The sequence below is a fragment of the Oncorhynchus kisutch genome, linkage group LG12 (assembly GCF_002021735.2).
Source record: "Oncorhynchus kisutch isolate 150728-3 linkage group LG12, Okis_V2, whole genome shotgun sequence".
In the NCBI taxonomy this organism is placed as follows: domain Eukaryota; kingdom Metazoa; phylum Chordata; class Actinopteri; order Salmoniformes; family Salmonidae; genus Oncorhynchus; species Oncorhynchus kisutch.
The window spans coordinates 52,038,570-52,053,737 of NC_034185.2; the positions used below are offsets into that span (position 1 = coordinate 52,038,570).

The window sequence follows — 15,168 nt, forward strand, 5'->3', positions numbered from 1 at the left end:
TTCTGGAAATGTGAAGAGTGGTGCTGGGACAGTTCTGGGATCCCGTTACCGGTGTTAATCCCTGGTAAACGGTAGGCATGCTCTCTGCTACCCACGTCATGTTTTAATTATTATTTTGGGTATAGGGGAGAGTCACTTTTTTTTTTTTTTCAGGCATTCAGGGTGGGTCGGGTAAAAATATATTTTACTGAAGGGAGGGCCATCCATTTTCATTTGAGGTCCGATTTTCTCCAGGTAAATCTCATTTATAAATAATGTACAGTCCCTAATGTTAAAAGAATAAGCAACCCATTCACTCCAGTAGGTGCCATGAAATCATAACAATACAGAAGCACAACCATTTAATTTCCAAAATGAAATGAACAAATCTGCTATTAGGCCTACTTCCCATTGCAAACATGTTTTATCTTGTTCATCACATTAACAGGTAATCTAAAGTTTAAATGCAACAATATTTCACAGCTATTATTTTAAAAGAGATAGCTAACGGCAAGCGAACTGGAACACGCTGCCGTACACGTCGATCCAGAGCATCCCAAACATGCTCAATGGGTGACATGTCTGAATATGCAGGCCATGCAAAAACTGAAATTTCCAGCTGCCAGGAATTGTTTACAGATCCTTGCGACATGGGGCCGTGCATTATCATGCTGAAATATGAGGTGAGGACAGTGGATGAATGGCACGACAATGGACCTCACGATCTCGTCATGGTATCTCTGTGCATTCAGATTTATTTAAGCTTTTATTTATTTCATCACATTCCCAGTGGGTCAGAAGTTTACATACAGTCAATAAATATTTGGTAGCATTGCCTTTAAATTGTTTAACTTGGGTCAAATGTTTCTGGTAGCCTTCCACAAGCTTCCCACAATAAGTTTGGTGAATTTTGTCCGATTCCTTATGACAGAGCTTATGTAACTTAGTCAGGTTTGTAGGCCTCCTTGCTCACACAAGCTTTTTCAGTTCTGTCCACATTTTTTCTATAGGATTGAGGATTGAGGTCAGGGCCAATACCTTAACTTTGTTGTCCTTAAGCCATTTTGTCCTTAAGCCATTTTGCCACAACTTTGGAAGTATGCTTGGGGTCATTGTCCATTTGGAAGACCCATGTGCGACCAAGCTTTAACTTCGGGACTGATGCCTTGAGATGTTGCTTCAATATATCCACGTAATTTTATTTTCCTCATGATGCCATCTATTTTGTGAAGTGCACCAGTCCCTCCTGCAGCAAAGCACCCTCACAGCATGATGCTTCCATCCCCATGCTTCACGGTTGGGATGGTGTTCTTTGGCTTGCAAGCCTCCCCCTTTTTCCTCCAAACATAACGATGGTCATTATGGCCAAACAGTTCTATTTTTGTTTCATCAGACCAGATGACATTTCTCCAAAAAGTACAATCTTTGTCCCCGTGTGCAGTTGCAAACCTAGTCTGGCTTTTTTATGGCGGTTTTGGAGGAGTGTCTTCTTCCTTGCTGGGCGACCTTTCAGGTTATGTCGATATAGGACTCGTTTTACTGTGGATATAGATACTTTTGTACCCGTTTCCTCCAGCATCTTCACAAGGTCCTTTGCTATTGTTCTGGGATTGATTTTCGCTTTTCGCACCAAAGTACGTTCATCTCTCTTTAACAGCGTGGATTTTTGCTCACCATTCTTGTGATCATTTTGACCCCACGGGGTGAGATCTTGCGTGGAGCCCCAGATCGAGGGAGATTATCAGTGGTCTTGTATGTCTTCCATTTCCTAATAATTGCTCCCACAGTTGATTTCTTCAAACCAAGCTGCTTACCTATTGCAGATTCAGTCTTCCCAGCCTGGTGCAGGTCTTCAATTTTGTTTCTGGTGTCCTTTGACAGCTCTTTGGTCTTGGCCATAGTGGAGTTTGGAGTGTGACTGTTTGAGATTGTGGACAGGTGTCTTTTATACTGATAACAAGTTCAAACAGGTGCCATTAATACAGGTAACGAGTGGAGGACAGAGGAGACTCTTAAAGAAGAAGTTACAGGTCTGTGAGAGCCAGAAATCTTGCTTGTTTGTAGGTGACCAAATACTTATTTTCCATCGTAATTTGCAAATCAATTCATAAAGAATCCTACTATGTGATTTTCTGGATTTCTTTTTCTAATTTTGTCTGTCATAGTTGAAGTGTACTATGATGAAAATTACAGGCCTCTCTCATCTTTTTAAGTGGGAGAACTTGCACAATTGGTGGCTGACTAAATACGTTTTTGCGCCACTGTGTGTGTATATATGTGTGTATATTTTTATATATATATACACTGCTCTAAAAAATAAAGGGAACACTAAAATAAAACATCCTAGATCTGAATGAATTTAATATTATTTTATTAAATACTTTTGTCTTTACATAGTTGAATGTGCTGACAACAAAATCACACAAAAATTATCAATGGAAATCAAATTTATCAACCCATGGAGGTCTGGATTTGGAGTCACACTCAATTAAAGTGGAAAACCACACTACAGGCGGATCCAACTTTGATCTAATGTCCTTAAAACAAGTCAAAATGAGGCTCAGTAGTGTGTGTGGCCTCCACGTGCCTGTATGACCTCCCTACAACGCTTGGGCATGCTCCTGATGAGGTGGCGGATGTTCTCCTGAGGGCTCTCCTCCCAGACCTGGACTAAAGCATCCGCCAACTCCTGGACAGTCTGTGGCGTTGGTGGATGGAGCGAGACATGATGTCCCAGATGTGCTCAATTGGATTCAGGTCTGGGGAACGGGTGGGCCAGTCCATAGCATCAATGCCTTCCTCTTGCAGGAACTGCTGACACACTCCAGCCACATGAGGTCTAACATAGTCTTGCATTAGGAGGAACCCAGGGCCAACCGCACCAGCATATGGTCTCACAAGGGGTCTGAGGATCTCATCTCGGTACCTGATGGCAGTCAGGCTACCTCTGGTGAGCACATGGAGGGCTGTGCGGCCCCCCAAAGAAATGCCACCCCACACCATGACTGACCCACCGCCAAACCGGTCATGCTGGAGGATGTTGCAGGCAGCAGAAGGTTCTCCACAGCGTCTCCAGACTGTCACGTGCTCAGTGTAAACCTGCTTTCATCTGTGAAAAGCACAGGGCGCCAGTGGCGAATTTGCCAATCTTGGTGTTCTCTGGCAAATGTCAAACGTCCTGCATGGTGTTGGGCTGTAAGCACAACCCCCACCTGTGGATGTCGGGCCCTCATACCACCCTCATGGAGTCTGTTTCTGACTGTTTGAGCAGACACATGCACATTTGTGGCCTGCTGGAGGTCATTTTGCAGGGCTTTGGAAGTGCTCCTCCTGCTCCTCCTTGCACAAAGGCAGAGGTAGCGGTCCTGCTGCTGGGTTGTTGCCCTCCTACGGCCTCCTCCACGTCTCCTGATGTACTAGCCTGTCTCCTGGTAGCGCCTCCATGCTCTGGACACTACGCTGACAGACACAGCAAACCTTCTTGCCACAGCTCTCATTGATGTGCCATCCTGGATGAGCTGCACTACCTGAGCCACTTGTGTGGGTTGTAGACTCCGTCTCATGCTACCACTAGAGTGAAAGCACCGCCAGCATTCAAAAGTGACCAAAACATCAGCCAGGAAGCATAGGAACTGAGAAGTGGTCTGTGGTCCCCACCTGCAGAACCACTCCTTTATTGGGGGTGTCTTGCTAATTGCCTATAATTTCCACCTGTTGTCTATTCCATTTGCACAACAGCATGTGAAATTTATTGTCAATCAGTGTTGCTTCCTAAGTGGACAGTTTGATTTCACAGAAGTGTGATTGACTTGGAGTTACATTGTGTTGTTTAAGTGTTCCCTTTATTTTTTTGAACAGTGTATATATACACAGTACCAGTTGAAAGTTTGAAAACACCTACTCATTCAAGGGTTTTTCTTTATTTGTACTGTTTTCTACATTGTAGAATAACAGTGAAGACATCAAAACTATGAAATAACACATATGGAATCATGTAGTAACCAAAAAAAGTGTTGAACAAATCAAAATATATTTTATATTTGAGATTCTTCAAAGTAGCTACCCTTTGCCTTGATGGCAGCTTTGCACAATCTTGGCATTCTCTCCACCGGCTTCATGAGGTAGTCACCTGGAATGCATTTCAATTAACAGGTGTTCCTTGTTAATTTTTTGAATTTCTTTCCTTAATGCTTTTGAGCCAATCAGTTGTGTTTTGACAAGGTAGGGCTGGTATAGAGAAGAGCCCTATTTGGTAAAAGACCAAGTCCATATTATGGCAAGAACATCTCAAATAAGTAAAGAGCAATGACAGTTCATCATTACTTTTAGACATGAAGTCAGTCAATCAGGAACATTTCAAGAACTTTAAAAGTTTCTTCAAGTGCAGTCGCAAAAACCATAAAGGCACCATGATGAAACTGGCTCTCATGAGGACCACTACAAGAAAGGAAGATCCCTTCAGGAGTCTCCACAATGGGGAGAAATCATAGCAGTGTGGTTTGAGCTTTGAGATGCTGCTGCCTACATACATACTTGAAACCATTGCCGACATTAATAAATGGAACACTAGTCACTTTAATAATGTTTACGTATCTTGCATTACTACTGTTCAAAAGTTTGGGGTCACTTAGAAATGCCCTTGTTTGAAAGAAAATGTTTAAAAAATTGTCCATTAAAATAACATCAAATTGGTCAGAAATACAGTGTATACATTGTTAATGTTGTAAATGACTTGTAGCTGGAAATGGCAGATTTTTTTATGGATTATCTACATATGCGTACAGAGGCCCATTCTCAGCAAACATCACTCCTGTGTTCCAATGGCATGTTGTGTTAGCTAATCCAAGTTTAGCATTTTAAAAGACTAATTGATTATTAGAAAAACCTTTTGCAATTATGTTAACACAGCTGAAAACTGTTGTCCTGATTAAAGAAGCAATAAAACTGGCCTTCTTTAGACTAGTTGAGTATCTGGAGCATCAGCATTTGTGGGTTCGATTACAGACTCAAATTAGTCAGAAACAAAGAGCTTTCTTCTGAAACGCGTCAGTCTATTCTTGTTCTGAGAAATTCCATGCGAGAAAATGCCAAGAAACTGAAGATCTTGTACAATGCTGTGTACTACTCCCTTCACAGAACAGCACAAACTGGCTCTAAATAGAATAGAAAGAGGAGTGGGAGACCCCGGAGTACAACTGAGCAAGAGGACAAGTACATTAGAGTGTCTAGTTTGAGAAACAGATGCCTCACAAGTCCTCAACTGGCAGAATCATGAAATAGTACCCGCAAAACACCAGCCCCAACGTCAACAGTGAAGAGGCGACTCCGGGATGCTGGCCTTCTAGGCAGAGTTGCAAAGAAAAAGTCATATCTCAGACTGGCCAATAAAAAGAAAAGATTAAGATGGGCAAAATAACACAGACACTGGACAGAGGAAGATTGAAAAAAAAGTGTTATGGACAGACTAATCTATGTTTGAGGTGTTCATATCACAAAGACCATTTGTGAGATGCAGAAAAAATGAAAAGATGCTGGAGGAGTGCTTGACACCATCTGTCAAGCATGGTGGAGGCAATGTGATGGTCTGGGGGTGCTTTGGTGGTAGTAAAGTGGGAGATTTGTACGGGGTTAAAGGGATCTTGAAGAAGGAAGGCTATCACTCCATTTTGCAATGCCATGCCATACCCTGTGGAGAGCACTTAATTGGAGCCAATTTCCTTCTGCAACAGGACAATGACCCAAAGCACAGCTCCAAACTATGCAATAACTATTTAGGGAAGTCTATAATGGAGTGGCCAGCACAGTCCCAGATCTCAACCCTATTGAGCTGTTGTGGGAGCAGCTTGACTGTATGATACGTAAGAAGTGCCATCAAGCCAATCCAATTTGTGGGAGGTGCTTCAGGAAGCATGGGATGAAATCTCTTCAGATTACCTTAACAAATTGACAACTGGAATTGCAAAGGTCTGCAAGGCTGTAATTGCTGCAAATGGAGGATTCTTTGATGAAAGCAAAGTTTGAAGGACACAATTATTATTTCAATTAAAAATCACTATTTATAACCTTGTTAACGTCTTGACTATATTTCCTATTCATTGTGCAACTCATTTCATGTATGTTTTCAAGGAAAACAAGGACATTTCTAAGTGACACCAAACTTTTGAACGGTAGTGTATATACTGTATTCTACACTATCTATTGCATCTTATGCGCTCTGATATTGCTCATCCATATATTTATATATTCTTATTCCATTCCTTTACTTAGATTTGTGTGTATTAGGTATTTGTTGTGGAATTGTTAGACATTACTTGTTAGATATTGCTGCAGTCGGAACTAGAAGCACAAGTATTTCACTACACTCGCAATATCATCTGCTTACCATGTGTATGTGACGCATACATTTGATTTTATTTGATTTACAAAGGGGATATATTAGCTGACATATTATAGTTATCATGTGAAGTGTCTTGGGGTAAAAAGGGTAATTAACCACATACCCCTCATTAACCCTTTGCTAACTTGTCATTTGAAACAGGCTTGAGTAAATGTTTTTAGAGAGACGGTCAACTTCGGCTAGAACAAGGACAGTTGAATACTTACCTTACTGAGGTGATGTAGATGGAATAGTCATTTGTGGGTCGTTCCATCTGATTTCAATCACTTTTTAACTGCACCGCTTTTGATTTGAATGAAGGAAGCTTTCTATACATCTTTACACATGGTAGAAGTGGTCAGAAAGGGACTATTTGGACCTGATTGCCAAAACATTTGATAGAGGTGATAGAGGTGCTTAAAGTTGATCCATTTTGCATATCCCACCATATCAAAAAACTCATTGAAATCAAATGGAACGGCCATTCATTTCTACTCTATTCTTGCTAACACACTGTTCTTTCTAAACAAGTCTGCACTCGGCTTGAAAGATACTGATCATAGGAGATTTTATGTGAATGTAATAAGCAGTACCTATTGAATTTACTGATAGCTTCTTTGTTGAGGAAAAATGTACTTACTATGACTGTGCTATGTGGTTGTCCAACCTAGCTATCTTAAGATGAATGTACTAACTGTAGGTCTCTCTGGATAAGATTATCTGCTAAATGACTCAAATGTACCTTATGATGCCAACCAATAAGATTCTTTCTCTTCAGTGTAAAGGGGCGCACCATTTGGTGTGATGCAGACCCGGTGGAGAACGCAAGGCTGAAGTGACCCTGTTGGTACTTTAGAGTTCTGATACAGAGTTATTACCTGATAAAGTAATGTTAGGATATGTAAGTTATCCGGTGAGAGCTTTTGTTCTGAACCCCCTACAGTGGGATAAAGGAGTGTGTCAATTGTTGGGGTGCCCATGTTGATGGGGATCAGAAATGTCCTGTGCGAGTGAGACAGGTTGAGGTTGCCAGGTATAGAGCAGTGAAGAAAGTGTCATGCTGAGGCAGTGAGGAAAGTAGAGGATGGAGGGCTAAGGGCTAAGGGTGAGGGAGCCTGAGAGGATTCCTGTGAGTAGTAAGCCAGTACAGAGTGACCCCAACAGTTTGTGCTTTAGTAAGGTTGGCTTCTTGGTGTTTATTGCTATGGTCATTAATTGTACAGCAAAGACGTAACGGAAATCCCCGAAGATTGATTTTGTAGTAGCAGCTGCAGGGAAGTTTTTGGGTGTCAGAGATGTTAGTGCAGAAGAACTTCAGGGAATTTTGAGAGAAAGGGTTCCATCCACCCAGGCCCGTGAACAAAATGTGTATTTAACACTCCGACCTGTGAAGGGCAGCATAAGGCAACAAAGTATCCAGTCAGAAGGTGTTGTTTGCTGAGGCAGTGAAGATGGGTCAAGCGTGAGGGTTCCTAAGAGGCTCCCGTTGAGTAGTAGACTTTTGCCAGAACAGAGCGATAGGCCGACGAACGAAAGATACGGTTGGCTTTTCAATGTTCAATTCCATGGTTATCAACTGTACCGCAGGAATGGAATGTAAATGACAGAAAATAGGTGTTGTGGTGGCAGCTGCAGAGAAGTGCTTGGGATTAGGATAATTTACTACAGAAGAGTTACACCGTGTGGTGAATGATAGTGTTCTGTCCTCTCAGGCTGTCGGCGTGGTGTAGGATCAGATAGGGTCAACATAGTGGAATGGGAGGTGGGTTTTTAATGAATGTTGGGTTAGTTGGCAAGGTTTTTCCTTTGAACTTTTCCCATTTATACTCCAGTCCAGTTGATGGCGGTAATGCAACGTTAATATTGGATGCCAACCGGAATTAAAAAGATCTGCCGGAAAACCACACCAAGAAAAAACCGTAAACGGAAGTGAACAATACTTTCCAAGTTAGCGTTTTATTGTTGTATTTAGATGTTTATTAACACCCTAGAACTCAACATATGACTAAATTAACTGCACAGCATCACATCCTTACCCAAGTTAGTGTTTAATTGCGTTGGAAACAGGACTTAAATTATAGGTTTTATATAAGTAAAGCTAGCTAGCGGTTAACGCTAACAATGGCTAACTGTATGGTTTTTCACACTCAAATAGCCTCCATTATGGAGGTGCTAGCGAATGCAGCCGTGGCAGACATCTGTAAACTCGTAGACGACGACTATGCAGTGTTTCGTTTGGAAATAACTCAAAGCCAGAAAGAAAACGGGGCACTGAGGAGGAAACTACAGCTACTGGAAATGAAGGTGGCACGGGAGCGCGCAGAGAGGACAACGATGCGAGAGCGCATCGTCCCAGGGAGTACTACGAGTAGTGTCAAGATCTTGGACCGATACAGAGGAATGGCAAGAGGTACATTTAGCATAACATGTACAGTTCAGTACCTGTCGCCACGTTCCCCTCTGCACATGTGTTCAGATGCGTCTTGATCAGTTTTTTGGCTTGAATGCAATAATTCCCCTGATTTATTTATTTAGCTACCTTACGATAGACACAATTTCATATTCTAACCATATTCTTGATTAACTGCATTTCCTATTATTTACTCAATGAAAACAGTATGATGCATGTAACATAATACATCAGTCAATAAATAGTATATCATGAAGTTATGAGAAGTGTTACCTTACATCCTTGCCAATTGTAGACAGTGTCAAAACTGTGAATAGCATTGACAATAGCTCAAATAACCACCTCTTTTCCTCCAATCACTCTCAGGTGAAGGACATCTCACTGGAGGCCACAGGATCTCTGTGAAGCCAGCAGGACACAATACATGGAGAGATGACCAACCAATCACTGTTGATGAGGGGAGTGGAATCTCAACCCAGCATGTTATCATGATAGAGGTCAGTGTAATAGTGTTGCATTACAAATTATAGTTACTTTGTAAATCAAATGTGGCTCATTTATTTCAGAAAGGCTTCCCTTAGGAATTCACTTGCTTACTTGTACATCATCATTTATCTGCCATAGTGGAGCTTGTGAGACTTCCTCACAACATATTTATAAAATTCTACTCATGTACTGGTAATAACCTCCTCGCTTCTTATCAGTCTGCAGATGCAGAAGCTGCTGGTCCTGGGGTCAAGCTGGAGAGGTCTGAAGGAGAGGATGACCCACGACACAGCAGAGACATCCAGACTGGAGCGCCCCCTGTAGCCACGGATGATTCCACCATTTCCCCAGCGCAGCACAGGACCCGACGTAGCATCACGGAGGTCAGTGGAACGCCGAACACCGTACTCAAGTCAGAGACCGACACAGAGACTTTAATGGGGCTGGGGCAACTGGGCTGTCCTGCTCCCCGCTCTGAGAATTTACTTTACGGTAACCCGAGCCCGGTTCTATCCCATCAGGACTCAGGTGATGCATTACAGACTGGCAATGATCCGTCCTGTTCATACGCTACAGAGACTGAGATGATACCTGGTGACACATCTGTGGACTTAGATACACAGACTAATCCAATGAGAGGTGACTGGAACCGGTACAGTAGTAGTGTATACTCTGAAGGGTGCCTAAATAAGAAACGGGAGGTTATAGTCTTAGATGACATGATTGTGAAAGTGGAGGACGACACTCCTCTGACATGGAATGCAAACGAAACTCACTTAGGAGGACACTCGCAGGGCAACACCAGTGACTTCTTAGACTACAGGGAAAGCTTAGAGACAAATTCAAATGTCGCAACCCACTCCCCTTTACATGCATTCAGGGATCACGACACAGTGTCTACGTCAATGGGGCCTTCCGATTCACATGGCCGGGTCCTTTTCGATCAGGTATTGAACTCAAACGACAGGGCTAGAGCCAAGGCTCAGGGAGGGCGAGCCACATCAGGCAATAGTAAAGAGAAACGGTTCCTCTGCATGTTCTGTCACAAAGGCTTCAGTTGCCTCCAGAAGGTGGAGAGTCACCAGAGGGTCCACACAGGGGAGAAATCCTTCAGCTGTACCCAGTGTGAGAAGAGGTTCTCCCACCAGCACCACCTGAAGAGGCACCAGAGGGTCCACACAGGGGAGAAACCCTACAGCTGCCCCCAGTGTGAGAAGAGGTTCTCCCGCCAGGACCAGCTGAAGATGCACCTGAAGGTCCACACGGGAGAAAGGCCATTCGCCTGTACACACTGCGGGAAAAGGTTCTCAGAGAGGAGCTACCTTAGGACACACCAGCAGAAAAACCATTCCACTCTATAACATAGAAAATAACCATTCCACTCGATAGCTTCTGACATTTAGATCAAACCCTGCATTAAAGACAAAAGATTCATTTTCATTGTCGCCATCAGAAAAGATTCACAGATGCATTTGGAATAACAAGAGTAACAGATTTCAGTGTTGAATGTTCCTCGGTAGAATATTGCATCCAGACATTGTGATATATACACTGCTCAAAAAAATAAAGGGAACACTAAAATAACACATCCTAGATCTGAATGAATTAAATATTTTTATTAAATACTTTTGTCTTTACATAGTTGAATGTGCTGACAACAAAATCACACAAAAATTATCAATGGAAATGAAATTTATCAGCGCATGGAGGTCTGGATTTGGAGTCACACACAAAATTAAAGTGGAAAACCACACTACAGGCTGATCCAACTTTGATGTAATGTCCTTAAAACAAGTCAAAATGAGGCTCAGTAGTGCGTGTGGCCTCCACATGCCTGTATGACCTCCCTACAATGCCTGGGCATGCTCCTGATGAGGTGGCGGATGGTCTCCTGAGGGATCTCCTCCCAGACCTGGACTAAAGCATCCGCCAACTCCTGGACAATCTGTGGTGCAACGTGGCGTTGGTGGATGGAGCGAGACATGATGTCCCAGATGTGCTCAATTGGATTCAGGTCTGGGGAACGGGCGGGCCAGTCCATAGCATCAATGCCTTCCTCTTGCAGGAACTGCTGACACACTCCAGCCACATGAGGTCTAGCTTTGTATTGCATTAGGAGGAACCCAGGACCAACCGCACCAGCATATGGTCTCACAAGGGGTCTGAGGATCTCATCTCGGTACCTAATGGCAGTCAGGCTACCTCTGGCGAGCACATGGAGGGCTGTGCTGCACCCCAAAGAAATGCCACCCCACACCTTGACTGACCCACCGCCAAACCGGTCATGCTGGAGGATGTTGCAGGCAGCAGAACGTTCTCCACAGCGTCTCCAGTCACGTCTGTCACGTGCTCAGTGTGAACCTGCTTTCATCTGTGAAGAGCACAGGGCACCAGTGGCAAATTTGCCAATCTTGGTGTTCTCTGGCAAATGCCAAACGTCCTGCACGGTGTTGGGCTGTAAGCACAACCCCCACCTGTGGATTTCGGGCCCTCATACCACCTTCATGGAGGCTGTTTCTGACCGTTTGAGTAGACACATGCACATTTGTGGGCTGCTGGAGGTAATTTTGCAGGGCTCTGGCAGTGCTCCTCCTTGCACAAGGCGGAGGTAGCGGTCCTGCTGCTGGGTTGTTGCCCTCCTACGGCCTCCTCCACGTCTCCTGATGTACTGGCCTGTCTCCTGGTAGTGCCTCCATGCTCTGGACACTACGCTGACAGACACAGTAAACCTTCTTGCCACATCTCGCATTGATGTGCCATCCTGGATGAGCTGCACTACCTGAGCCACTTGTGTGGGTTGTAGACTCCATCTCATGCTACCACTAGAGTGAAAGCACCGCCAGCATTCAAAAGTGACCAAAACATCAGCCAGGAAGCATAGGAACTGAGAAGTGGTCTGTGGTCCCCACCTGTAGAACCACTCCTTTATTGGGAGTGTCTTGCTAAATGCCTATCATTTTCACCTGTTGTCTATTCCATTTGCACAACGGCATGTGAAATTTATTGTCCATCAGTGTTGCTTCCTAAGTGGGCAGTTTGATTTCACAGAAGTGTGATTGACTTGGAGTTACATTGTGTTGTTTAAGTGTTCCCTTTATTTTTTTGAGCAGTGTATATCACAATGTATACAAGCCTAAAAAGTCTGTTACATAGTGGGTTTGTACTGTGGAGGATATATAATGTTCATAAATGCCTATTTCATTATTTCCATTCAACTACTTAATTTTTTTCCAAAAACACTTTGAGAAAATGAATGCAGTATCAAGTTCATGCAGACTTTTAGTTGTGACGTGTATATGTAGTTTTCGTATTCTGTATTTAAATCATGTTTATGTTTAATAAACATATAATGGGACTTTTCATGAAGACTTTTATTCACCCCTTTGATTTCTTCAAATTTTCTAATAAAGTATGATTAAAATGGATTGAATTGTGTTGTTTTTTTTCCTTTTTCCTTTTTCGTGGTATCCAATTGGTAGTAGTTAGTCTTGTCTCATCTCTGCAACTCCCGCACGGACTCAGTTGAGACGAAGGTCGAGAGCCGTGTGTCCTCCGAAACACAACCCAACCAAGTGGGCATTCTTGACACAATGCCCACTTAACCCGGAAGCTAGCCGCACCAATATGTCGGAGGAAACACCATACACCTGGCAACCGTGTCAGCGTGCACTGCGCTCGGGCCCACCACAGGAGTCGCTAGTGCGCGATGGGACAAGGATGTCCCTGCCGGCCAAACCCTCCCCTAACCTGGACGACGCTGGGCCAATTGTGCGCCGCCCCATGGGTCTCCCAGTTGCGGCCGGCTGCGACAGCCTGGACACAAACCCAGAATCTCTAGTTGCACAGCTAGCACTGTGATGCAGTGCCTTAGACCACTGCGCCACTCGGGAGGCTGAATTGTAATTTATTTGTCAATGATCTACACGACATATGCTGTCAAAGTGGAAGAATAATTCTAACATTTTAATCACCCAGAGTCTGTGATTACAGCTGTGAGTATTATTGGGTAAGCCTGTAAGAGCTTTGCACACCTGGATTGTGCAATATTTGCCCATTATTATTTTCTAAGTTCTGCAAGCTCTGTCAAGGAGTAGAGGATCATGGCTAGACCGCCATTTAAGTCTTACTGTACATTTCCAAGCAGATTTAATTCAAAACTGTAACTTAGGAACATTCCCTGTCTTCATGGTAACCAACTCCAATGTAGATTTGGCCTTGTGTTGTAGATTATTGTCCTGCTGAAAGGTAAATTCCTCTCCCAGTGTCTGGTGACAAGCAGGTCCCCCCCCCCAAAATTCCTGTGCCTAGCTCCATCCCGTTTCTTTTCATCCTGAAAAACCCCGTTTTTGCCGATGTCCAGCATACCCATACCATGATGCAGTCACCACAACGCTTGAAAATAAGGAGGCGGTTACTCAGTGATGTGTTGGATTTGCCCCAAACATAAGGCTTTGCGTTTAAGCAAAAAGAGTACTATTACTGTTGTGCCTTGTTGCATACAGGATGCATGTTTTGGAGAGAAATATATATATTTGTATTCTTTTCACTCTGTCATTTAGGTCATTATTGTGGAGTCACTACAATGTTGTTGATCCATCCTCAGTTTTCTTCTATCACAGCCATTGAACTCCGTAGCTGTTTTAAAATCACCAATGGCCTCATGGTGACATCCCGGAGCAGTTTCCTTCCTTTCCTGCAGCTCAGTGGAGAAGGACAACTGCATCTTTGATATGTTTGAGTGGTTTAATACATCATCCACAGCATAACCCTTACAAAAAATATTGCAGTCAGAGTGCAGTATAACTGCAGTATGCTGCAAATACTGCGACCAAAATACTTTGTTTTTTGACTGCAGTAATTTTGCAATGCAACTGCTGTTAGAGTGCAGTATAACTTAATATAATTAAGTTATTCTTCAATTACTGTGTCCAAAATACCACAGTCAACTGCAGTTATTGCACTTTTACTGTAGTTTCAAAACTGCAAATCTTTTTTGTACAGGAAATTAACTTAAGCATGCTTAATAGTTGTTCAATGTCTGATTTGTTATTGTTACCCATCTACAAACCACGGCCTTTCTTTAAGGCTTTTGAAAAGCTCCCTGGTCTTTGTAGTTGAATCTGTGCTTTACTTGACTGAGGGACCTTGCAGATGTTGTATGTATGGGGGACAGCGGAAGGTGTAGTCATTCAAAAATCATGTCAACCCCTGTTATTTAACCAAGTGAGTCTATGTAACTGATTATGTGATTTGTTAAAAGTCAACTGCCCCTCAGGCCATTTAAAAACAACCATTATTTCTAGTGTCAAAATCTGGGTTTGGCGGATGCCAGGAAAATGCTACCTGCCCCAATGCATAGTGCTAACTGTAAAATTGGGTGGAGGTGGGAATAATGGTCTGGGGATGATTTTAATGGTTTGGGCTAGGCCCCTTAGTTCCAGTGAAGGGAAATCTTAACGCTACAGCATACTAGACGATTCTGTGCTTCCAACTTTGTGGCAACAGTTTTTGGGAAGGTCTTTTCCTGTTTCGGCATGATAATGCCCCCATGCACAAAGCGAGGTCGATACAGAAATGGTTTGTCGAGATCGGTGTGGAGGAACTTGACTGGCCTGCAGAGCCCTGACCTCAACCCCATCAAACACCTTAGGGATGAATTGGAGGCCTAATTGTCCAACATCAGTGCCTGACTTCACTAATGCACTTGTGGCTGAATGGAAGCAATTCCCTGCAGCAATGTTCCAACATCTAGTGGAAAGCCTTCACAGAAAAGTGGAGGCTGTTATAGATACAACTGGGGACCAACTCCATATTAATGCCCAAGGTTTTGGAATGAGATGTTCCACGAGCAGGTGTCCAAATACTTTTGGTCATGTAGAGTATTGAAATGTGTAATTCGCGCTCTGACCTGAGAAAG

General features: G+C 43.3%; 1 protein-coding gene across 1 annotated transcript; it reads left to right on the top strand.

The window, feature by feature from the left end:
- Positions 1 to 8,258: 8,258 nt before the first annotated feature.
- Positions 8,259 to 10,885, top strand: LOC109901197 (zinc finger protein 112-like). The gene is made up of 3 exons (XM_020497250.2): positions 8,259 to 8,765; positions 9,132 to 9,262; positions 9,470 to 10,885. The coding sequence occupies exons 1-3, from the start codon at positions 8,477 to 8,479 to the stop codon at positions 10,610 to 10,612; spliced, it is 1,563 nt and encodes a 520-aa protein (XP_020352839.2). The 5' UTR covers positions 8,259 to 8,476; the 3' UTR covers positions 10,613 to 10,885.
- Positions 10,886 to 15,168: the final 4,283 nt, after the last annotated feature.